This window comes from Macrotis lagotis, chromosome X, assembly GCF_037893015.1.
Source record: "Macrotis lagotis isolate mMagLag1 chromosome X, bilby.v1.9.chrom.fasta, whole genome shotgun sequence".
Classification (NCBI taxonomy): Eukaryota; Metazoa; Chordata; class Mammalia; order Peramelemorphia; family Peramelidae; genus Macrotis; species Macrotis lagotis.
In genome coordinates this window covers 28,464,368-28,489,550 of record NC_133666.1, presented here as the reverse complement: position 1 = coordinate 28,489,550, position 25,183 = coordinate 28,464,368, and the positions used below count along the sequence as shown (strand labels likewise).

Sequence of the window (25,183 nt, the reverse complement as noted above, 5' to 3'; positions counted from 1 at the left end):
AACAGATTTTTAAAAATTCCTGTTTCAAGAATCAGATGAATTTGGAGTCTTTTAGCTTTGGTAATAGTTCATATCTTGAATTGGGACCTAGGAAACTACACATATGTCTCTAGGTCCTTCTTTAAAAACCCAAGCGTGAGTATGTTAAGTATCCAGAATGAAAATTACTACAAATGTCTTTGCTCAAAGATAACGTTATAAGTTGTTGAAAATCAGAATAGGGATTTAGCTTAGTAGGGCAACTGACCAATGAAAATTCAACCTTTCCTACTACTCATAGTATCTCGGGCACAGCATAGCCAGGGAAAGAAGATAACATAACACAGAAAGGGGAAGAGCTCATGAGATGAGCATAACAGATTGTTGGGGATATCAGGGGAGGTTGCAGATTGCAAGGAAAGAGGAAACCCCAGAGAAAACAAGTGAGATCCAGAAAAATAACTTCCCTAAGGTCCCATTGAAAACATTCTTGCTTACTATATTGAAGCTCCTAGTTAAGCAAAAAGACTGAGTGAGGAGCACCAACAAAGAAATATAGACTGGTCAAGAGAAATTCAGAGGGCAGGAGCCTACCTGTGAGCCTGTAGTCGGGGGGGAGAGGGTGAAGTTCCCCTGTCTCCAAGATGGAAGGAAAACCAGCCAATATCTTCTTAGCAAGGAGCAGCTCTGAAGGCTGCTGCTTTGTGGGAGTTTTATATGTAGGTGATATTGTCATCTGCTTTCTATTGGCAGAACATTTTCCAAGTGCTCTTTGTTTTAGACTATCTCTTTGTTTCAATATGACCTTGAAAACATGTTTCTTTTCTCTCAGGACATTAGCTGGCTGAGGACAATGTCATTATGGGAAAGGGAAGTATCTTCCTCAAGGACCATAAGAGCATACAAAGGGGGGAAAAAAGTCAGGATACTCCCCATGCCAGGTTCTGACATGGAAATTACACTATGACCTTGCTCAGCAATTCTGGACATTGTTTCTCACAATTTTATCTTGATCTTGGGAGTAACTTGGTCCGGGAATTGCCCATTCTTGTTGAATACCTTCATGTCATTGTATTTTTCAGTGGATGTAATAAAAGGCAATATGGTCAGCTGATAGGGACTAGCCTTTTCGAGAGAAGAAGATAGTTGACTCTTCAGAGTTCTACCATCACCTTCATAAGGCTGTTTCTTCAGTCCTCCTGACTGCTATTGGAGGATCACCTGGGACCAAATCAGTGGACAGATGTATGCTTTATGACCATTATTATAGCTACCTGTCCCTAATTCCTTGCTTTTCTGATACCCAGTACCTTCGGTTTCCAATAAGATGCTTGAAATGGTCTCTTTGTTTCCCTTTACTTATTAGCTTATCATTTTTTCCCCTTTTCTTTCTCTTTTCTTCCCTTCTCTTCTTTTCCTTTCCTTTTTCCTTCCCTTTTTCCTTTCACTGAGGCTGAAAGTCTAGTGGCCACTCCTATACTCGATCCCTCTGTTAATCTGTTTCATCTCGCTCTTTTTCCCTAACCTGCCTCAGTTCTCTCCTTAAACAACTGATGGCCCCCCATTCCTGGTGGCTTGCTATATTAGTGCCAAACTTAATACAGAGACCCAGAGTCTTTACACACTATTTATTAAACACTTACTATGTGACAGTTATTTTATACATGCGCTGGATGATTTATTTTAAAAATTAAATACAAAACTGAAAGTTCTTGACTAATACAAAGGATTAAGGAAAAAACCTTCACCCCTCAAAGGTGCAAAATTCTTAGATCTAACATGTTGAGCTTGACTTTGGGTATTCTAGTAGATGACTCTCAGTTGAAGTTGTGAATGGAAAATTGATGATGGGAGAAAGAAGACAGCTTAATTTTTTTCCTTAACCATAAGATCTGTCATTTTTAAAACAGACTACAGGGATTTTTAGGTAGAGACTAGATAGATGACCACTTGTCAGGCATGCCTTATTTTGGAAATGGTTTGGCTTAAAAGATATTTTATCTTTTTAAATTTTATTTTCACTTTCAGTTCCAATTTCTAAATTCTCTCCCTTCCTCTAGCCCCTCCACCATTCACCGAGATGGCAAGAAATCCTTTATATATGACATTAAGCAAAATATATTTCTATAATAGTCATGTTCCCAAAAAAAAGCAAGAAAAACGAAGGGAGAAGCTTACTTCGATCTGTACTCTTGAGTCTATCAGCTCTCTTTCTCAAGGTGGATAGAATTTAAATAATGAGTTCTTTGGAATTCTGGTGGATCATTATATTGATCAGAACTACTAAGTCTTTCACAACTGATGATCTTTATAATATTGTTGTTACTGTATTCTGGTTCTATTCACTTTACTTTGCATCAGTTCATATAAGTCTTCCTAGGTTTTTCTGAAATCATCACCTTCATCCATTTTTATATTATTTTCTTAGTTTTTTTTGCAAGGCAATGGGGTTAAGTGGCTTGCCCAAGGCCACACAGCTAGGTAATTATTAAGTGTCTGAGGTCGGATTTGAACTCAGGTACTCCTGACTCCAGGGCCGGTGCTCTATCTACTGCGCCACCTAGCCTCCCCATTTTTATATTACAGTACTCCATAACATTTATATGCCATAACTTGTTCAGTCATTCTTTAGTTGAAGAGCATTGCCTCAGTTTCTAGTTCTTTGCCACCACAAAAAGAGTTGCTCTAAATATTTGGTTGATTAGGGTCCTTTTACCTTTTCTTTGATCTCCTTGGGGTATAGACCTAGTAGCCATATTGCTGGGCCAGAAGGTATATACAGTTTTATAGCCCTTTGGGCACAGTTACAAATTGTTTCTCAGAATGATTAGACTAGTTTATGGCTCCACCAACAGTGTGTTTCCTATTTTCCCATATTCCCACCAACATTTGTTAGTTTTTGAAAATTTTTATGATAATTGCTCAAAGAAAACCCGCCCCTCCCCAACTACTTCTAATGTCTAATCTGCCAATTTGAGGTATGATCAGCTTTTCCAGTCTTCTGTATTTGCAGCATAGTTATTCAATGTGATCTGGCTAGTAGAGTAAACTTAATTTAGGTTGCTTGGCCATTAAACAAGAAATTGGCTGTTCGGGCTGCCTGTTAAAAAGAGAAACTTTCTTTTATGTAGAGACATTACTAGGCATTGTCAGGGACAGGATAAGTGATGCCAAAAGCACTTTCAGTGGGAAGGGGAGAGTCAGACATTGCTCCAGAGTAAAAATAAGGACTCAGGGACATTGGCTCAAGGCTGTGCTAAGGATGATAGCTTACCCCAACTTACCAAAGAATCCCATATGGTGTTAGCATCTTCTCCATTTGGTCCCTTGAGGCAAAGGCAGATTGCCATCTCTAGTTCGGCCATACTTTTGCTAAAAGAGAACTTTTGTAAGGCTTTGTTATATTTGATTTGCCCAACCTACATCAGTCTTTCCAATCCCTGAGTCATATTGCACTTTGGAAATGGATTTTCATTTTTTTCCATAATTCGAATAACAAATAATAATAGTAGCATCCATTTTTGTGTTGCTTTAAGATTTACAATGGGTTTCACTGAAAATAAGTCTTAGGGAGTCCTGAAGAAGGAAACTAAAGTTCTGAGATCACTCAGCAATGACATCCAAAGTCATATACTTTTGACCTCAAATCCAATTCTTTTTTCAACTGCCTTGATGATTCCATTAAATACACCTTTGATATTGAATTCAGTATCAAATTTGGACTCTCAAGCCGCATCAGTGCACAAACTCCTAACACTGATGAGAATTGGAATTTCATAAAAGCCTGAGGGACAGCTAGGTGACACAGTGGATAGAACATCGGCCCTGGAGTCAGGAGGACCTGAGTTCAAATCTGGTCTCAGACACTTAATAATTACCTGGCTGTGTGACCCTGGGCAAGTTACTTGACCCCATTGCCTTGCAAAAAAGGAAAAGAAGCCAAAAGCTTGAGAGGTGGGAGAGGGAGAGGCAGAGGCAGAGGCAGAGGGACAGGGACTGGGAGGATTGAGATACAAAGAGCCATTGAACCTAGAAGGCAGTAGACATAAATTTAAGCTTCAGCTCTATGTGTGTGACTTTGGGCAAGTCGTTTCCCCTTTTTGAGCATCATTTTTTCTCTGTAAGGTAGGAATCCTGTGAATCTAGATCAATAGACCTTAAGCAGACCTCAGAACCCCCTTATTTCACAGGTGGGGAAGCTGTGGGTCAACTTGAAGTGATTTACTACCACCAAGGCAGGAAGTGACAAGGTCAGATTATAACCTGGGTCCCTGATTCCAAATCTCTACCACACTTTCTACTTTTTTTCTAAGTGTGGGAATGAAAACTTTGCATATAAATATAAGCTGCCCTGCTTGCCTAGAAGACTCTTTTCATGTTCACCTTTGCTAAATAGTACCTTGGTTTATAGTCAGAAAGATAAGAGAACAAAGAGTGTTCTTCTTTGTTCCTTCTATTTCTTGCTATTGATAGACATTTAAGTAAAGGTTGGGGTTTACGAATTCATGCAGATAAGTATTGCCCTGCTAAGTATTACCTTGAAAATAAGATGAGCATTTAATGTTGGCTGGCTTCTTGTCCCTGTCCTCCCAGGCAGGATTAAAAATTGAGTCTCATTGGTTATTCTGAAGTCAAATACCAGAAGCTGGTGGAGATACCTGCTCGTTCCAAGGGGGAAAAAACCAATTGTGAAATACTTTTCTTCTGTAACTAAGACTACATGCTATTACTTTTCATACAGTAAAACAGTATCAAGGAGAACAGAAAATAAGCAGGAAAATACGTTTTCATTTCTGATAGTAGGTCCTAGTCTGAAATTGCTTCCTTGTATTTTCATAGAAATAGATTTTGAGCTGGAAAGGACTTACTTGAAAAGGTCTCTAGTCCAACTCCTTCATTTTTCACCCTTTGATGCCATTGCTCCTCTTGGACAGCAAAGGATGAACAACAACAGATGAAATTGGCAACCAAAGAAGTCTTGCTTAAATGACTTGCCCAAGATCACATGGCTCGTAAATGACATGCTGGGATTTGAATCCAGATCAGATCCTCTGACACCAAGTATCTCTTTAGTGCATTGCTCTTCCTCCAGGCCTTTCCTGATTCATTTTCTAAACAAAGGTGGACCTTTTACACATGGCAAAATTTTCTGAATAATTTAAGCATATCAGTTCAAAGACTCTTCTCCATAATTACAGTAAATTATTATAACATCATAAATGATTGTGGTATTATCTGTCCATTGGGTCATGGGAAATAGAGAGGATGGTAATAATAGCTAATCCTAATATCATGTGCCAGGCACTTACTAAGTTCTTGATAAATCCTGTTGACTCTCCTAGTGGGAATTGTGAGCTTAGCCAGGTTGGGCAGTCTTGGTGCCAGAGTGGTTCATTTAGCACATCTACCTGTGGTTTTTCTAATCCTTATGATGTGATTCACCTTCATTTTTGAACTTTGTCTCTGATCAACAGTGGTGAGCCTGCCCGGAATCATTACTAGTACTCCACAGTAGTCTTTTGTATCTGCCATCTTAGATCTAAGAGATGGTTGTGGATTTGGAGTCAGAAAGACTAAATTTCAAATTCTGCCTCAGACATCTACTAGCTGTGTGACCCTGGCAAGTCACCTTACCTCCATCTACAAAATGGGAGTAATAACAGCATTTATCTCAAAGAGTTCTTGTGAGGTTCAGACCTGTGTAGATGGTAGCAACATTATTGATGCCTTTGTTTTTATATCACATACCTATTTTTAAATATGCATCCTTTAGCCTTCCTTTTCAAGGAAGCAACCAAGGCAGAGTCTGATGACATTTTCCCATTCTGTACCCCAATATGCCCACCTGTTGTTCATCCTTCATTGTCGAAAAGGACCAATGATATCATGGGATAAAGATATAAGGAGGACTTTTCATGTTCTTTCCAGCTCTAAATCTATGACTGAAATCTCCCCAAGGAAAGAAAAGTGGAACATAGATTTCCCCCCCCCCCCATCAAAAGCTGAGATGGACATTAGAATTACACGGACTTTTCCTTTGTTTTAGCATTCATTTCAGTGACATTATTGTAGTCATTATGTCAGTTTCCTTAACTTTGCATCAGTTCATTTATGTCTAACTAAGTTTCTCTGAATTTCTCATACCTCATCTCTCATGGTACCAAAATAAAATGTATAACTCACCCGGCACAGTCTGTTGAACTTTTTCCAAACCATTGGGCACCCACTTTGTTTCTTATTCTTTGCTACCCCAAGAAACATAGTTATGAATATTTTGTCATAGATGAGAACTTCCATTTGATCTTTAATCTCTTTCAAGTTATGGTGCCATGCCTTTCCCCCAAAGAAACCAAACACTTTAGTTGAGTAATCTTTGTAAATTCACCATACTCTTCCTGAGCCCTCTGACCTAAAATGCCCCTACAATATTTTGACTTTGTCTCGAGATTCTCTGACTTTATGGGAACCCACTTCTTGCTTCCTTTCCCTATCCTCTCACTATCTGGTTTTTTTGGTTGCTTCCTCAACTTTTGTATTTCCTCGGAACCTGTGATTTCTGCTGAGGTTGGTGCTATGGCCCCCATTTCATTTTTGTCTCATTGCCCTGGTTCAGCGTCTGTCATCCTCTGAATCCCCACAAGCATAGACGGTTGAACTGAATTACCAAGCAAGTAAGCATATATTATACCTGTACTGTATCTGTTCTATGAATCTGTGCTATGAATCTTAATGAATGAAAGACTTCAAGGAGATTATTTTCGAATGAGGGAGGCAATAGGCATATTTATCAGGATGTAAAGAGGATAAATAAACTAAACACAAAGATTGAGGTCCTTTCCAATTCTGGAATGTGATGAAGACCAACTGGTGTGCATAGTGGGTGACTGAATTTGCCATGACCACCGGGGCTGGTGAGTTCAGGATTAGGACAAATCTTGGTCCTGAGAATCAAGGACCAAAAGGTTCTTTAGAAAACAGCCAAGGTTTGGCCAGGTGGATTGAGCTATTGATCTATCTCGGATTGTATTCCAATTATTATTTCAGGTGCTTGTCACTGAGGGGGAGGAATGAATAAGCAGTTGGCCTCATTTGGAATGGATGAAGGGAAAGGCTGGGAGGGAGAAGACTGGTATTGAAGAAAATGTAACAAGGGAAGCAGCTTTTTCCCCCTATTGCCCAGACAGAGGACTGATTCATGAATGGCGAGCCATCTGGTGTGAGGCTTGTCTTTGGAGAGGCGGCGTGGGCAGTGGGGCATGGCCAATTCAATGAGTGCCATTATTAGTGGGGAGGCAGTCCAGTCCTGGAGGAAGAGCCCCAGACTTGGGCTCAGGAGGTCTGGGTCAGGTTCCAGGTCGAGAACTCACTGGCTGGATAATGATGGGCAACAAGTCACCTTGATGTCCTCCTTTGTAAAATGGAGATAACACCTACTCTGTATTGTGTTGAAAAAAGTACTTGGCTAGACCTAAATGTAGAAGCATATGCTTGCCTTGGGGGTGGGGTGGGGGAGAGGAACCCTTCATTTGGCATCTTCCCAGATAACAAGGGGTCTCAGAGGGAAGACCACAGAAGTGTAAGTGTATACTCTAGCTATATAAGAATAGGGAGAGGGGAGAAAGAAAATGAGGCTAGAGGTGGGGGGATTTTGGACTCATCTGATTGGGGACATAGAACAAAAAGCATCTTGTTTGCTTGCTTGTTAATTCTTTTGGTTCTGCCTATACCCTTGTTAAAGGGTTAAGGGTGTGGGGAAGACTTTTACCTCTTGTTACATTTTATATAATTCATCCCAGTCTCTAGTGCTTCAGGTTTGAAAAAGCAAGTTTCTTATAATATCCCTGGTGGATAGTTATAGCTACTATTAATCTTGTTTTACAAAGGTAGAAATTGAAGCCCAGAGGGGAAATGACTTATCCACATTCATCTTGCTAATTAATGAGTGTCCAAGCTAGGGTTTGAATCGTGGGCTTCCGATTCAAGTCCAACTTTCTGTTTTTCTTTCCTCTTTCCTTTCCTTCCTTCCTTCTTCCTTTACTTCTCTCTTCCCTTTTTGTCCCCCCCCCCTTACTTTTTCTTTTTTGTCCTTAATTTTACCTATTGTGGATAAGAAGATATTGTAAGAAATAAAGCTTTTAGTTTAAAAAGTATTTTTTTTTATTGAAGCTCCCCTGCCATTGGCAGATGCACCCCCCCCACCAGGTTTTCTTCCTTGTAGTCCCATTTCTTTGACAATGTGGCTAGCAGCTGTCACAAAGCCTTCAGCTTTCCCACAATCACTTGGATGGAATGAGTGCCCATTGATGACCCCTGATGTCCGTATTCAAAGGAAAAAAAGGCCCCCTCCTCTTTTTCTAGTCTAGGAGGCCGGCCTAGGGCTGGCCAAGGAGATGTCTAGCTCCAACCCTGGGTCTTTCACAATTGGGAAGACCTCTGAAAAACCACATAGGTTTTGACCCTTCCAGCTGGTGAGTTTTTCCAGACATTGTTCTTCTTACGCTTTAATATCTCAATGGAGCCAGGATCTCATCCATGTGTGGGCACTCTCTCCAATGGGGTTGATTGCTCTCCAGCCAAACCTTTTGTCATCTGGTGCAATTCTCATTTATGTTCTCCTGTAAATGCCTCATGGAGGAGCTAAAACAATATAGCTTGAGACCTTGTAAAAAATATTACATGGGTACCACCATCACAGCACTCAGGCTGTCCATCTGCCAACTTGCTCTGGTTGGCCAACCATCTCACTTTCTTTTCTGATCATACATTTCCTGTTTGGTATCATCCACATTAATTCCTGATGTATACCTCATCATTGGCAATATGCTACAACCAATAATACAACTGTCCATTTACAATTGCTGTGATTTCAAAGTTTAGGTCCTCCAGCAGCGAGATCAGAAAACCTTCTCTGGGTCCTTTCTTAATTACAATTGAAAGAGACTTGTGGTACCCAAAGGGTCCTTCCAATCCAAGGGACTCTTTTCCTTCTCTCTCTCTCTCTCTCTCTCTCTCTCTCTCTCTCTCTCTCTCTCTCTCTCTCTCTATCTATCTATCTATCTCTATCTCCTGCCTCTCTTTTCTCCTGTCTTTTACCCTCTTCATCTTTTCTGTTTCTCTCTTCCACTTGCCTCTGTGTCTCTGGTTCTCTCTTTCCCTCCCTATTTGTGAATTCTGTCTCTGCTCATTTTTTCTCTTTGATCTCTCTCATTTTTCTGTCCCTCTCTTTCCATGTTTATCCTTTATGTGTGTTCCTTCTGTGTGTGTGTGTCTGTCTGTCTGTCTGTCTCTCTCCCCTCAGTTCTCTCTCTGCTCCCTGTTTCTTTATCTTCTGTCCATTCTTACCTAATGCTCACTCTCTTCATCTTCTCTCTTTCTTCCCTTCCTCTTCCTCTCTCCCTCCTTTCATATCTCTCTGTCTCTTCATGTGGAACCTGGGGCCTCTTTTGGGGAACCTTGTCTCTGAGGCTAGGTAGAAATTGGACAGGCCTGCAGGGGCTTGTGAGGCAGCACACTGCAAGTGGCTGCCTGCCTTGTTGCTCTCTCTTCTTGTCATCCAGCTGACAAAGAAGCCACTCCTTTCCATCCTGCTGTGCAAACAGCCCGAAGCGAGCCTTTAAAGATCATAAATATATTAATTACATGTTCGTTCAGTCCCTAAGACTGAAGTCATCATTATAAAAGGAAACTCAAAAACGAGTGGGGAAGAGAGCATGACAGCCCAGCCAAAGACTTTCATTACAACCTGTGTTTTTCGTCTGACACCTTTTTATCAGAGGTTTTCAGACCCTGGAATACCTAGGGATTGTTCCTCTAAGATGAGGGTTTCTTAACCTCTCTTTGCTATGAAACCTTCTGGCAGACTCCTGGATAGAACCTGTGGATCCCTTTTCAGAATAAGATTTTGAAATGCATCCAATAAAATACTCAGAATTACAAAGAAAACCAATTATATTGAAGTAAAGATGGGTGTTGTGCGTGTGTGTTTGTGTGTGTGTGTGTGTGTGCGTGCGCGAGAGTGTATACGTGTGTGTGTGTGTGTGTGTATGTGTGTAATATAAAGAAAATCACAGACCCTAGGTTAGGAAGCACTAATGTAGACTAGAGCAATTACAGTGATAGCAACATGGGATTTACAGCTGGAAGGAATTGTAAGCATTCTCTAGACTTGCCCTTTCATTTGAGGAGAGAGAACTGAGGCCCAGTCAGGGAAGTGACTTGCCTAGGGCTCATGAGAGGGGGGTAAATAAAATTGGGATTCAACCAGTTAATAATGATAGAGGCAGAATGATTGAACCTATAGAGTATTGAGTTGGAAGTAGAACCCTGGTTCTGCTGCTAAGTTGCTGTGTGACCTTAGGAGAGCTACTTGCCTACTCTGAATTTTCTTTTTCCAACCTCTGTAGAATAACAATCATAGGATCTTAGTTCTAGAGCTGAAAAGAATCTTGGAGTTCAGATAGTCCAAATTCCTCATTTTATATGGGAGAAAAGTGACGTCGAGGAGAGGAAAGGACTTGCCCAGGTGACGGATGTGAAATAGGAGTAGGATTCAAACACACACCCTCTGATTGCAAGTCTGTTTTTTTGTCCTATGGGACCGTGGGTTTAAGGTTGGACTAAATGATCCTCATTTCAAAAGCCCTCTTTTTTTAGCCCTAACATTCAATGACTCTAAAGAAATGCATAGAAATGTATTTTTCAGGCAGATGTATTTTGTGAAAAGACCAAATTTGCTGCAATTTATTAAAGAAAATGAAAAATAACCATGCCTTAAAGCATGGTTTACGTGACTTCCAATAGAGTTAACCCTGACTAGAGCTAAGCAGACTAAACCATGAAGTCAGTGCTCAGGAAATATCTGTTTAGTAAATTCAGCAAACTTTGAGGGGCCTGTTTGAACTTTGAATTTTGCTCCAGTGATTTAGAACAGCAGAAAATGTCCCTCCAAGAGTGCTTCTCTCCACTTGGATAGGTAAGGACTTTTCTATGCTGCTTAGATCAAGTCAGCACTAATGATCCTAATGCATTAAATGGCCATTATGGTGGGATTTGAATATGTTTGAATATATCACATCTTTTATATGGTGATATCTTTATTATATCTCTGTCAAAATTCTTTTATGTGATGTGAAATGAAAGTATTTGAGGATAGGATAAAGCAGGAGAACCACAGCTTACCCTTTATTTAGCTCTCTGGATTTGGATCTCATCCAAGGTTAGGGCATCAGGGCCTCAGATATCTCAGAACCATCTTGTTGTGTAAGATCTGTTTTCCTGGTCAGCTCCAGAAACAACATGTCATCTGTTGCACAAAATGGAGGTGAAAGTTCTCATCTGTATTGATCCAAATAGGAGAAATCTCTCCTGTTTTATTTTGTTTGGGCCATGGAGGGGGGGATGACAATCACAGAGGGAAAGGAAGATGGAGAAAAATCCCTACAAGCTATAAAAATCATCATTCTTCCCCTTCCCCTAGATTCACTTTTGGTCATCCCTTAATTTGCAATAGGGTATGTTGTAAGCTTTTTGTAATTTCTTATATCCATATATACCATCTGGCACATGAAGGGCACCTGATAAATACTGCATTCAGGCTTTGGTCCCATTTTCATGTCGCCATGTTGGGTCAAAGATGGACTTGGGGGAAGCCACTGGATTCTTGGCCTTGGTTTATACTGCAAGAGATGCTAGGGAGTCCCCTTGTAGTTTACTGGACCCTTTGGAGGTGGTACTAAAATACACCAGATGTTCTAGGCCTAACACATTAGGTGATCATAAATTGTCAGGACCCAGTGACCTCTCTGTTAGAGGTTGGAAGGAAAATAAGAGTGAGATTGTAGAGCATTGGCCCAAAATAAGGGATAGGATCATTGAAGCCTTAAACATAGTCCACCTTGGGGGTGGGGGATAAAATTGTTTTTGTAGGAGAATTCCTGGCTAATTGATTGGCACATGCTGAGGAGGTAAATGTATGTTATTAAAGGGAAAGCAGTTCTGTTAATTTTGGGAGCTTTCAGACAGCTGTTTTTGATAAAGTTTGAATAAACTCAAGAAACTGAGTCACTGTGGGGGTTCCAGTGAGTGTTTGATCATTTTGTGGAGCCTACCTTGGATATGAACAACAAAGGTATGGATAAATGAGAATCTCTTCAGAGTAGGAAACAGTGAGAATTCCCCCAGGGCTTCATTCTGGGTCTCCTTTTATTCTTACATTTTAAAAAGATCTGAAGGAGGTAGTTCACAGTAATATCTCCAGATTTGTGGGTGATATTAGGCTCTTCCACTTAACACTTAACTCCAAATAGGAACCTATAGACTTTCAGGCTTAGTCACTCTCACCCATGCTGCATTAGAATCCATGGAACACTCATAGCAACAAACTAAGTTGGGTTCAGTATATTGAAGAATTGTGCAACCGTTAGAGTTGCCCACAAAGATTAGAACGGGCAGTAGTGATTCCCTTGCCTTTGAACTTGATTATACAAAGGCAGGATGATCATTTGGAGTATGGAGTAAGGGCAAGCTAAGCCTAGGGGCATTTCTTTGGGCAGATGGAAGGCACTGAACTTTAGGTCTTCAAGCAGAGGCTAGATGACCATTTGGCATGTTTTAGAGAGGATTGGATTAGAGAATCTTTTGGTCACTTTTTAATATAAATATTATATTTGTTTTCCAATTATACAATAGTAGTTTCTATCTTTTGGTCACTTTCAACTCAGAGATTCTGTGGGATCAGAAGACTTGAGTCTAGTCTTGGTTCTATTACTACATGAACTTGGGTGAGTCTTTTCCCTACCTAGGCCTCTGTACCATTCTGTTTTTTGGATTTGATGATCCCTAAGGGCCCTGCCAGCTGTAATATTGTATAGACTTCTTTGAATGGATAACCCTAGCTCTAAGCCATGCCCTCTAAAACTGAGTCTGTGACTTCCATCTGCAGTGGATGGATTGGTAACTTCTTGAGTCCTTCAAGTTCAATGCAGAAATGACTGGTGAAATGAGGTAGGTGGTAGAAGGGATTGTCAGGGCTGGTCCATTGTGGCTATTTGCCAAAGCCTATCTTTTCTCCATATTTCAATGATGTTGAATGACTGTGAATCACTGGTACAATCTGAAGAGTCAAATGATGTTTGACCCCCAAGGAGCAATGGAGAGATAAATGGTAGGCATGAACAAGCTGGAGAATATCAGCAATGGCTGGTATATGCATGAGAAGAAAGGAAACAGACACCAGAGAACCATAGAGAAATTCAGTCATTCAATAAGACAACAGTCAACTTAATATTTTAAGAGCTCTAGAAGGAAACCTCCAATGCACTGGCTAGATCCTCTATGGACAAGTTATGTAAAATCAAAGAGCAGAATTGCCTGGAATGAGAAAGCCTGAATGGGATGAGATCTGTAGCCATATCAGTGGATCAGGAATCCAATGAAGTAGATAGTTATTATAGCTATTTGAGAGGTGAGGAAATTGACTGAGACTCAAAGGAGTTGACTTTGTTTTTCATGGTCACACAGCTGATAAGTTTTGGAAATGGAAGATGCTTCCAAGCTCTCTCTTGATCCCAAGTCTTCTGCTCCTTCCACTGTCCTATGCTGCTTCTAAGGGAGGATGTCCTCTGTCCAGTATGTGGGGAGCAATCAGCACATGGCCTGGAAACCCGCATCAACAGAACTGCACAGCAGATGGTTCAATCCCCTCACCTGGGTTCTTGTAGTTTTGCCTTGTGTTGCAGCTTTGATGTCATGGTATCAAACCAAGTCCATGCCCTTTTTGGCCAGGAGCTGGAGAAGGTTGTACATTCATAAGTATATGGGTGGTCAGACGGATGTAAATGAGGTGAGAAGAACAGAAACCGAAAGATTGCCCCCATTATTTTATTGTCTTCTGCCTGTGATTTCTGGAAGATGCTTGATGCCTCTTCCAGATGCATCTTCTAGCTTCCGAATCTTATTTTCCTTTATCAGAAGGAACTCTGTGAGCTCTGAAAATTACTTCGTGGTAATGCTTTTCTGATAATTCTCTCTCCAGTACATGACTGTGCATGACCAGACAGATTTCCTGTAAGTCCACCTCCAGCCTGTGGTTTTGTTTTAGTAAGAATTTTTTTTGTTTTTAGAAACTTAGAAGAAAGGAAAGAAGAGGTGAAAATAGACACTCTCCATGTTCTCCCTTTCCCCCCAAACCCCAGCCAAGAAAAAGAAAATCATGAGAATATTCTAGTGATGGAATGCTACAGACTCATGCATGTTTAGAACCTTAAACTTGGGCATTTTTACCCTCAGAATTACTATTCTGGTGCTTACCTCCTAACATAGGCTGGACCAATGGGCTTGATTTTGGCCATTGATCTTAGATCTGGGTAAGACTTTTTGAGTTTTACAATTTTTCTTCCAATCTTACTTCCCTCCCCCACCCCCTCATGGAAAGCAATCTGTCAGTCTTTATTTTGTTCCCATGTTGTACATTGATCCAAACTGAGTGTGATGAGAGAGAAATCACATCCTTAAGGAAGAAACAAAAAGTATGAGATAGCAAGATCAGACAATAAGATATCTGTGGGAAAGACTTTTTGAATGATTGAAGAGGTATTCTATGTTACATGGTGGTCAGTCTCTTGCACACAGCAGGTCACCTACTGAGGGTGAATTTGATTTGTGGCCACAAGCCTTTTGGAGTAATGTCCTATAAGTAAAGTGACCAATGAAAAAAGGCCAATTTAGATTGATAGTCTCTGTTTTTCTGTCCCCCAATGCAATGCTTATAGCATGAGGCTGATTTGTAAACTGGCTCTCAAAACTCTTACTGAAAAGGATGCAAGAAATAAATTGAGCACTAGGAGAATCATTGGATAGGATAGAACCTCCCCAAGACTCAGGAAGTAGAGTGTGGTGCAAAAGAAGCTTATTTCATTCTGGAATAGTAGAGGAGGGAGAAATCATGAGACTGTCTTCTGTGTCACAGAAGACCTCAGAGAGAGGGCGGGAGGGGGAGAGGTTCATAGGAATTTTGCATGTGAGCAACAAGGATTGCTCATGATTGGAGCATTGGACTCTAGAAATAGTAAGTATAAACTTTTTTTTAGATTGTCCTTTTCAAATTACACCCTCTAATAGAATTTACCCTTTCAATAAAGAAGTATAGCAAAAGAAACCCCCATTGTGATTCACTGTCTTAATAATGGTCTCACTGCTCAAAGGAGGGAGACTTTTCCCCCTCTAGTCCCACAGAACCATATTTCTTTAGTTATTTTTTGTTTGTGACATTAGGCAGGGAAGTATCCTTTCTTAAAGCAAGTAACAAAAAAAGAGAAAAAGGAATACCTCGTTCAAGTCTAGTGCATGCAATATAGTACACCCAGACTTGCCCTATCCCTCTGCTGAGAAGGGTGGGAGGTATATTTTCCTATCCCTTCTTCAGTTCCAAGCTTAGTCATCGTAATTATACAATATTAAAATTCCTTTCCTTGGTAATGTTGTTTCCCTAGGCATTGGTTATATTCTTTTACTAACCCTGTTTTCATCTTTCTCTATCCATCTATTTATCAGTATACATTTATTATGGACCTACTATATGCCAGTTTAGGGTACTCTGTGGCCTTGGGCAAGTCACTTAACCCTGATTGCCTTACCTCCATCTCCAGTAGTTGTGATTCATATCTAGACACTGGACCCAGACAGCTCTGGAGGAGAAAGTGAGACCGGGGACTTAGCATAGCTTCCTCCTCCCAAATCCAGTTTGTTGGCTTGTCATGGTATCACCTCCCTGATGTCATGGTCATCTTCAAGAACTAAGGACAAGGGGCGGCTAGGTGACATAGTGGATAAAGCATGGGCCTTGGAGTCAGGAGTACCTGGGTTCAAATCCGGTCTCAGACACTTAATAATGACCTAGCTGTGTGGCCTTGGGCAAGCCACTTAACCCCATTTGCCTTGCAAAACCTAAAAAAAAAACAAAACTAAGGACAAACATCAACAACCATGTGTCAGACACTGGGGGGTACAAAAAGAAGCTAAAGACAGTTGCCCTCAAGGAGTTGACAGTCTAATGTGTCACTCATATCAGCCCTTTCATTCTTCCCTGAATCTTTTCTGTTTCTCTTCTCTTATGTTGCAGTAATTATGCATTTTATTCAAGTTGCACATTGGGGATCTGTTTTATTTCTACTTCTTGGTGACAGAATATCCTGCTACATAAGCCAGCTAGGTGGCGCTGCATTGAGGAGATTGCTAGATATGGAGTCAGGAAGTCTCATGTTCCTGAGTTCAAATCTGACCTTAAATACTAGCTGTGTGACCTTGGACAAGTCACTTAACCTGTTTGCCTCAGTTTCCTCATTAGTAAAATATGCTGGAGAAGAAAATGGCAAACCACTCTAGTATCTCTGCTAAGAAAACCCCTAAATGGGATCACAAAGAGTCCATCATGATGGAAAAGATTGACATCAAAAAAAAAAAGAAAAAAGAAAAGGCTAACATCTTAAGCTTCTTTGTCTAGCAGTGGGATCACTGGGTCAGAGGATGTGGACATTTTATTAATTTTCTCTGCCTATTTCCAAACTACTTTCCTTGAATGGTTGGTTCAGTTCACAGCTTTACCACCACTATGTCAACATCCATGTCTTTCCATAATCCTTCCTTCCCTGACTATTCTCATGCTTCACCATCCTTCCCCCTCCCCCAGTTTCCAGGGTAGCATGTAAAATCTCAAAATTGTCTTGATTTTCATTTTTCTCCTTAGTGATTTGGAGCAGTTGTTCATATGATTGCTAAGAAATTGTAATGCTTTGGGAAATTGTTCCTATCTTTTGACCGCATATCCATTGGGGAATTCATTTTGGTATTCTATATCCATTCCTATTGTTTTGCATTATTTTCCTGGACTTTCAAAAGCATTCCCTTAGTATTTTGATTAGTTTAGCAACTGATCCATAATTTAAGTCGTATTGTCATTTTTATTATATTGGTGCATCCCATCTTTGAGCATGATAGTTATTTCCATCATTCTTTATGTCTTTTAAGAGTATTTTGTAATTCTGCTCATACAAATCTTAAGCATGCCTTGGTAAATAGACTTCCAGACATTTTGTAGTTATTGTCACAGGGCACTTATTTCTCTTATTTCCTCCTGGGTTTTGTTACTGTTCTATGGAAACACTATTGATTTTGTAACCTGCTAATTTCTTGAAGCCCTTCGTTATCTCAGTTACTTTCTTTGCTGATTTTCTGCAAGTAAACCATCCTGTTGTCAGCAAATAGGGATGTTTTTGGTCTGTGCCTTTGCCTACATCTTTAATTTCATTCTCCTGATTTATGACTAGTACTAACACTTGCAGAATTGTTTCAGTAGGCAGTGAAGAAAGTGGACATCTTTATTTGTTGGGAATTGGAACCATGATGTCACAAAAACAAGTCAAATCTACCCTTTTTCCCCATCAGAGATTGTATTATGCTTTTAATTAAAAACTAGACATGAAGCCCCTCTGATGCCTCCCACAATGCTTCTCAGCCCATGATCTGTAATGAGGGCATGCTTCTCTGTACTAGGAAAAACCTCTAGGGATCACCTAGTCCAACGTGTTCAATTTATAGACAAAGAATTTGAAGTCTGGAGGACTTGTTGCCCAAGGCCATGTAACAAGATGGTGTGGCAAAGATAGGATTCAAACTCAGATTCTGTGCCTAAATCACTGCACTACAACTCTGTGTGTGTGTGTGTGTGTGTGTGTGTGTGTGTGTGTGAGAGAGAGAGAGAGAGAGAGAGAGAGAGGATGAAGGAAGGGAGAGAGACAGAGCTACACAAGGGAGAGGGAGGGAGGGAGAGAGTGAGAAAATGAGAGACAGGGAGAGATAAAGGAGAAAGACATGAAATGAAGTGGTTTGACCTTAAAAGGGGGTTCCTCCTCTTGAAAAGTCTGTGAAGCATTGATCTATGATTTATATACTTTGTTAAGGCCTGATTATTTTTCTCCCTGAAGCTATTTGCGCATTCAGTGTGTTTGGAAGGAGGGAGACTGGATTAATACACCCATTCTCCACTGCCCCCCATTCCCCCTCCCCATTATTTAAGATCTTTGGAGGCTTTCTTTGTCCTGAGGAATTAGAGGATTGTGAATGCCTCCTGAGTTTCTTTGGTAGCTTAGACAGGGAGAAGGGTACTTGGCTTTTTTGCCTTATCATACTTTGTGACCTACTGAAGTCAGATCTGTTTGTAGCTTTCTGTATTCACAGCAAAGAGGAAGACTTTTAGTTTGAGGAAGAATTGAAATTAAGACAAAGTTGGGGACTAAGCAATTAGAAAAACTTACCTGAATTTGAACTTTAAAAAGCTAAGAGTTTTCCTGGGATGGAGGGGCTTGTGAAAATTCAAACCAAGCCCCCCCCTCCATCTGAGCCCTTTGTTCCAGCTTACTGATCTCACTCTCCTCTAGAATACAAGTACTTACTGGAATTCTACTTAAGACTCTTTGAAGTCATCCCCAACTAAAGTAATAACAATCTTTTTTTCTGTAGATTTTGATGTGAGAATTGTAAGTAACAGTGTCCCAACTTTACAGATAGTAATATCTCTTTTCCCTTCTTCTTGTTTTTTGTCTGTTATTGGTGGGGGGCAGAGGCTGGAGCTCCCCTAGCTCCCTTCTTTTTGATACCTCACTTCACAGATTATAAATCCTTTATTTAATTTGTATTTGGTTTAGGTAGAGACATCTCTAATTGTGTGAATTGTATGGAAAAAATATTATGCCATCCCATTGGCTTGTTTCTAGCACCTAATATACTTTTATGTGTAGCAATCCTTGCTGTCTCTCAGAACCATAGAATGTCTAAGCTGGAAAGGACCTGGAGATCATATAGTCCAGAAGGAAGTCCATTTCTTAATCACCCAGGGGCTGAGTAGCCGAATCAGCCCTTGAATTCGGATCTTTTGACATGCAAGTCTATAATCTCTGTACTCTATTGACTGCTGCCTTTCCAAAAGACTGCTGTTATCGGTGTCGATGCCACTGACATTGTGCATGATCACCCACCCATGCCTTCTCATCCTGTGAGATCCTTTACCATGGTTTCCCATCAGTTCTCCATGGAGTAGCTACCTAACATGGTTCCAGGCCCTTCTCTCCTTTAGCATTCTATGGCATCAAACACATGAGTTGCCTCTCCCTACATGATTGGCTTACCTCATATTTCCTTATTTACCTTATATTTCCTGGTAGATAATCTTCTCTTACCATTTTTTGTACATAAAATACAGAAGGTACTTTGCCACAACCTTTTTGATGTCTATCATGCATTTCTCCATTACTCTTTGGATCACCTGCAATATTGATGGAGGGGGGTGGAGATGGAAAATTCTAAAAGGCCCTGCTGCTGTCACAGAGCTCATATTCTACATGGTGAACACAAATACACACAACAGATAAGTCGAATATAAAGTTATTTTGAAACACATCTTGGGGCAACAGCAAAGTTCTGAAATAGGAGATTTCACTGGAGCTGCTTCCTGAAGAACAGGGGAGGAAATAGAACATTGCATATGTGGATGACCACTAGTACAAAGAAATATGATATAAAATAGGAACAGCTCAAGTACTGTTTGAATGATTCCTATGCTCAGAGCCTCCCAAAATATCTGTGATTGCAAAGACATTGGTCTTGCTTCCAGTTATCCATCCATCCTCAGCTTCTCTAGTTCATGGCCTCTTCGAAGTTCATCACGGGGAACTTTCTTACTTTGATGACATAACTGGAATACCAGTGGAATACATATGTCGTCCATCGGTTTTTCTTCCTCTCAACGTGGACCAGCTGGCCCTGGAGATAGATAGGTTTGTTTTTTTACAACTGTTTTCAAGTAATGTTTATTATTGCAATTTAGTATTGAAGAGTTTCGCTGGCTAAGTTTCTACCAGTGGATGTGTGGTACCCTCTTCAATGTATAGAATGGCTCTTTGCTGCTGCTGTTCCCGCCTGCTGCCTCTTGGGATTTTCTGGCCTTCAGGAGCTTTTTTTTTTTTGTTCTTGGATTTAGTCGTCTCCAAGTGGCCCTTCAGTGTTTTTGAGGACCCCAGTCAGGATTAGGTGGACATCGATTCTTTTCCGAGCCCATTAAGCGTCTTGCCCCACTCTCCAAAAATCCTTGGGAATTCATTGCATTTCACAGCTGAGCCTTTGAAAAGAATCTGGGAAGTCAGTAGGTCACATGCAGCGGATGGGTCGTAGCTGGGGCCGCAGCCACCACTGTGTAAGCCATCCAGCCCTCTATTAACACAGTTGTTCATTTGAGTCGGTCCGTATTTGCTTCCACTTTGAACATCTCCATTGACTATTCTTAGCCTGTGGTGCTGTGGGCATTCTTTCACAAATAGCCCCTGAACACAATGACTGTTTGGGGGGGCTACCTTATTGTTGGAGATACGATGAATACAGCAGAATCAAAATCCCAGGGCAGAAACTCAGACAGAGACTATGGGTTAATTTCCCTGCTAAATATGTCTCTGAATTCAAATGAAAATTCCTGCTGTGATAATTTTCAGACCTAGGGAAGAGGTAGATTTTTGTTTTGGGGTGTGCACGTGTATGCATGTTGCGCATGCATGTATGTGTGTAGGGTGGTTGCTGGTAATAGAAAACCCAGCTTTTGACCATGGACAAAGATCTGCCCATTTGGGCTTTCATTTCCTCATCAGAAAAATGGGATGATTAACATTCAACTACTCCCCTCATAGGGTAAGGTAAGGAAAATAACTATAAATAACTTAAATATTACTATAAATCTTAGAATCATCTAGATTTAGAGCTGGAAGGCCAACTTGTCCGACTGTCATTTTACAGATAAGAAAGTGGTTTCAGGAAAGTGAAGTGATGACCCTGCTGCGATTTGAACCCTTTCCTCTGACTCAAAAGCTAATCTTACCACTGCTCAGTGTGGAAAATTGCTAATGTAAATTCCAAACTATATGATATTATGGTCATAATCCCCACCAAAGACTGTTTACAGATCAACAATGCTTCTCTTTTGGGGATGCCAATTCTTCCAATTTCCATTGCCCTTGAATTTTTTATTTCAGTAGACTTTGTACTGGACAGTTATCTGGCCAGGGTCAGGGGCTTCACTTGTACCAAATAGAATCTTTTCATTCAAGAATCTACTCTCTTGTTACTTATTCTTCCACTCCTTCCCCCATTTCAAAGCTCTTTTGTAGGTAATCTTTCCCTTTGAGTCTTTCAGTCAAACTTCTAACATTATTTTCTTTCAATAGCTTTCCCCTTCGATTTCTCCTCTCTTTCTTAGCTAAACTCTTTGAAGAAATTGTCTACACTCATTGCTGCTTCTTGCCACTTCTTTTACTCTGCAAACTGACTTCCCAACTCATTATTTGGTTTGAAACTGCTCTCTCTAGAGTGATCAATTTTCCACTAAGTCCCCAGGCCTTATCTGCTAAGTCAGAGCCCCTACCCCCGGAGCTCCCCATGTGCTGTGGAAACCATAGATCCTACTAATGTTTATATTTGCACATGGCAGATGATTCATGGGGAATCAAGACTTGGGCTAGTGTAGGGCCAAATGTAGTGTCATCCCAAAGAAGTCTGGCTGCAAGGTGCAAGGTCTGTTTCCCATAATGCATTCTTACCTACACCTTGATGATCCTGAAACCTAAAATGATGTCTAATTTTTAATGTGACATCTTTCCATCCCTCCCTCACTCCTCTCATCTAAACTCCCAAGTTTCCTCTTTCAAACTCACTCTCAGTGATGAGTCCCCAGACGTTGGCTCCAACCCGTAGTGAGTGGGTTCATCATGTTTTGGCCAGTTGGTGGCCGGATTAGTAACTTGCTGCTTTGCTCTGTTCTATCTTGTAGGCGATCACCTGAAAATCTGTGCCCAAGGTTATACATGCTGCTCTCAAGAAATGGAGGAGAAATACCGGCAGCAGAGTAAAGAGGATTTCCGAAGTGCCGTTGGGGAACATTGCAACACTCTCCAGAACATGTTTGCTTCCCGATATAAAAAATTTGATGGTGCGTATTGGAAAGTCAATTTCTAAACCTGCTCTTTGTTGAATGTCTAGTTCCCCAAAAGAGAGGGTGCAGATGTTCATAATGGGTGGGTTTTGACCATTGTATAAGGAAATAGAAATATTTGCTGATGGTACCATTGTATTTCATCATTAGGATATTTAATGTCCCATCATTTAGGATTTCACTGAGAAACGGCAAGTCCAAAGCTAATGCAACTATAACTTGGCAGAATGAGCAGTAGGTTTGGAGTCTAAGGACCTGGATTTTAACTATCCATTCCAGTTCCTTACTAATGGTATGATCTTAGACAAGTCACTTACTTGTTTGTAAATGTAGACCTCAGGGGGCAGCTAAGTAGCACAATGGATAGAGAACTGGTCCTGGAGGTAGGAGGACCTGAGTTCAAATGTGACCTCAGACACTTAATAATTACCTAGCTGTGTGACCTTGGGCAAGTCACTTAACCCCATTACCTTAAATAAGATAAAATTAAAAAATTAATTATGTAAATGTATACCTCAGTTTCCTCATCTGTAAAATGAAGATGAAAAGTACTATGTCAGAGGACTTGCAATGAAATCCTATCTCTGATGCACACTGACTGTGTGACCCTGGGAAAGTCAATGCCTCTTAACCTCTCAATGTTCTAGGAGACTCTAAGAGTTTAGTTTTTTTAAAAAGGTGCTAGAGGGCAGCTAGGTGGCATAGTAGATAAAGCACCAGCCTTGGAGTCAGGAGTACCTGGGTTCAAATCTGGTCTCAGACACTTAATAATTACCTAGCTGTGTGGCCTTGGGCAAGCCACTTAACCCCATTTGCCTTGCAAAAAAAAAGTGCTAGAGGAGGGAGTTTGCTTATCTGAGGGTTTCTTTTTTTTAATAAGCTCAAAAGGCCAGTGCCTATCTTCAATTACATTTTATCCCTGACCCTTGATTTCTTTGTTGTTATATTCCTCATTTTTGCCTAAGGATTTGAGTTCTAGAAGTCCAAAATGTAGAAATTCAGCTCATTTAGATTTATGACTCCATTTGACTATACATGTCATATCTTCCTGGTTATATACTAGAAATTTATTGAGGATGTAGTGTATGTCTTGCCCCAAAGTTTGACTTATAAGATTGGATAGGATTAGGTAAGGCCATCTCTTTGCTCTTTTTTCCCCAGCTTTTAACCCTAAATTGGAGGTCCACTTGGGGTATATAATTATAAAATGACACTACATATCTACTGGAAATAGCCTATGCTGGTTGAAAAAGGACTGCTTTTAGCATCGGAGGATGTGGGTTCAAATCCAGTTTCTGCCTCTTGTTAAATCATTTAACTTTATTAAATCATTTCACCTCTGGGTCTTAAAGAATCTTCCTTTATAAAATGAGGAAGTTGGATCATTTGTTCTCTAAGGTAGTGAATACAGAACTGGATGGGAGTCTGGAAAACCTCTGTTCAAATCTCACCTAAGATACTTAACTGGCTCTATGTCCTTAGGCAAGTCACTTAATTTCTCTAGACCTGATGTCCCTCCTCTGTAAAATGTGTGAGCTATACTTAATGCCATTAGGGATTCTTAAACTTTTGTATGTGTGTGTCATAGACCCTTCTGGCAGTCTATTGAAACCTATGGAATTTTACTAGGAATAATGTTTACAAACACACAAAGTAAAGTAGAGTATTAAAATATAATGAAATACAGTTAGAAAGTTTTTTTTTTTAAACTCCATACTCCAATTTGTGATCTTGGACAAGGCACTTCCCTCCCCTCTCTAGGAGCTCAGTCTCTTCATCTTTAAAAGGAGTATTTCGTGGCCCTAGGTCACTTTTCTATAAAATGGATTTTTTCTAGGTCTACCATTCTTTGAGCTAAAACTTAGCTACAATGTTGGAGGAGGCTAGTCTTTCTTCAAGTCCTGGATGCCTTAGAGCTCAAAACATCCTTTAACAGGATATGTCAAGAATAGAATGATCTAGATTACATTCATCAGTGCTTAATCTGGTGATAGACTTTGTAACTAACGTACTTGAAACATGACCTAGATACATAATTTACCAAACGAGCGATCCGAAGTTCATTTAAAAATTCATTCAGAAATCCAGGGTACAGGACACTGTGCTGGGAAAAGAAATAAAAATCAGTAAGACATATGTCTTGTCACTCAAGGAGATTTGAATGTAGTAGGAAAAATTCAAGATTTGTAGTTCTCTGGTACTTCTATCATACCTACATATATAAACTTTAATTTCACTTTTACATTTTGATTTTTTTAAAATTGAATTATTCCCCATTGCTTACTGCATTAAAGCATACATTAGGAAGCATTGGTATTCAAGGTCTTCTGCAGTCTCTTTGCTCTCCATCCAGATTTTTCACATCCTCTTCTTTATGACACCTACAATCTTACTGCCATCTATTCTTTTCCTACCTGATAGTGTCTCTGTTCCCTTGTTCCCCCCCGCCCCCGTCCTTGGGGCCTAGAAAGAACTCCTCCCACTACCCCCCCCACTTGATACCTAAGATGTGCTCACACAAACAACTTCACCCTTTAAATTTCTCCCTTCAAGGCCCAGTTCCACTACTTCCTCCATCAAGTTGTCTCTAATATCCCCTGCCCCTTCCCCCCCAGCTGGGAGTAAGCTTTCCAGACTCAGAATTCTCATGGTATCTTGTCTGGTCTTCTGGTGGTTTCTATGCTCATATTGCCCTTTCTAGTTAGGTGTCTTCACCAACCCTCATTCTTCAATTTTTAACCAACTTTGTGAGTAGAACCCAGGTTCTTTTTCATCTTTGTAATCCTTATACCTTGCATGTTTATTAAACCTCCAAGGGTCTATGATTTGCTTGGGGTGAGAACCCTCTTAATCCTCAGTAGATTGTGACCTGTCTGCAAATTATAATCTTCGAGCCACCTTGCCTGAGGCATTCAAGAGTTAACCGGCTCTATTCTCTTCCCCATCATGGACATGCTACAGCTTGTCAGAGTCCTTCCTTCCCAAAATGTGGAACCCCAGAAAAAACTATACAAGTGGCACCTGGGATTCCATGTGACCTTACCCCCCCCCTTGGCATAGAATTCTCACCCCACTGCTAGCATTCAGTCTCTTAGGTTGAGAGGGTAAATATAACCTAGGAAGAAGACATCTATAAGGGAATCTTCCTCTATGACCAGCTTAGACATCCTTCCCCTTTTA

The 25,183-nt window shown here is 40.5% G+C and overlaps 1 protein-coding gene and 1 long non-coding RNA gene across 2 annotated transcripts in view; one reads left to right on the top strand and one right to left on the bottom strand.

Annotated features, from left to right (window-relative positions):
* Positions 1-678, bottom strand: part of LOC141502221 (uncharacterized) — a 49,367-nt gene extending 48,689 nt beyond the window's left edge. The window contains exon 1 of the long non-coding RNA XR_012472452.1: positions 574-678. This is a non-coding gene — a long non-coding RNA (uncharacterized LOC141502221). The remainder of the gene's footprint in view (positions 1-573) is intronic.
* GPC4 (glypican 4) overlaps positions 1-25,183 on the top strand; it is a 141,100-nt gene that overhangs the window by 73,829 nt on the left and 42,088 nt on the right. Inside the window, exon 2 of the mRNA XM_074206849.1 lies at positions 21,842-22,000. Within this exon, the coding sequence (XP_074062950.1) occupies positions 21,842-22,000 (159 nt within the window). The remainder of the gene's footprint in view (positions 1-21,841; positions 22,001-25,183) is intronic.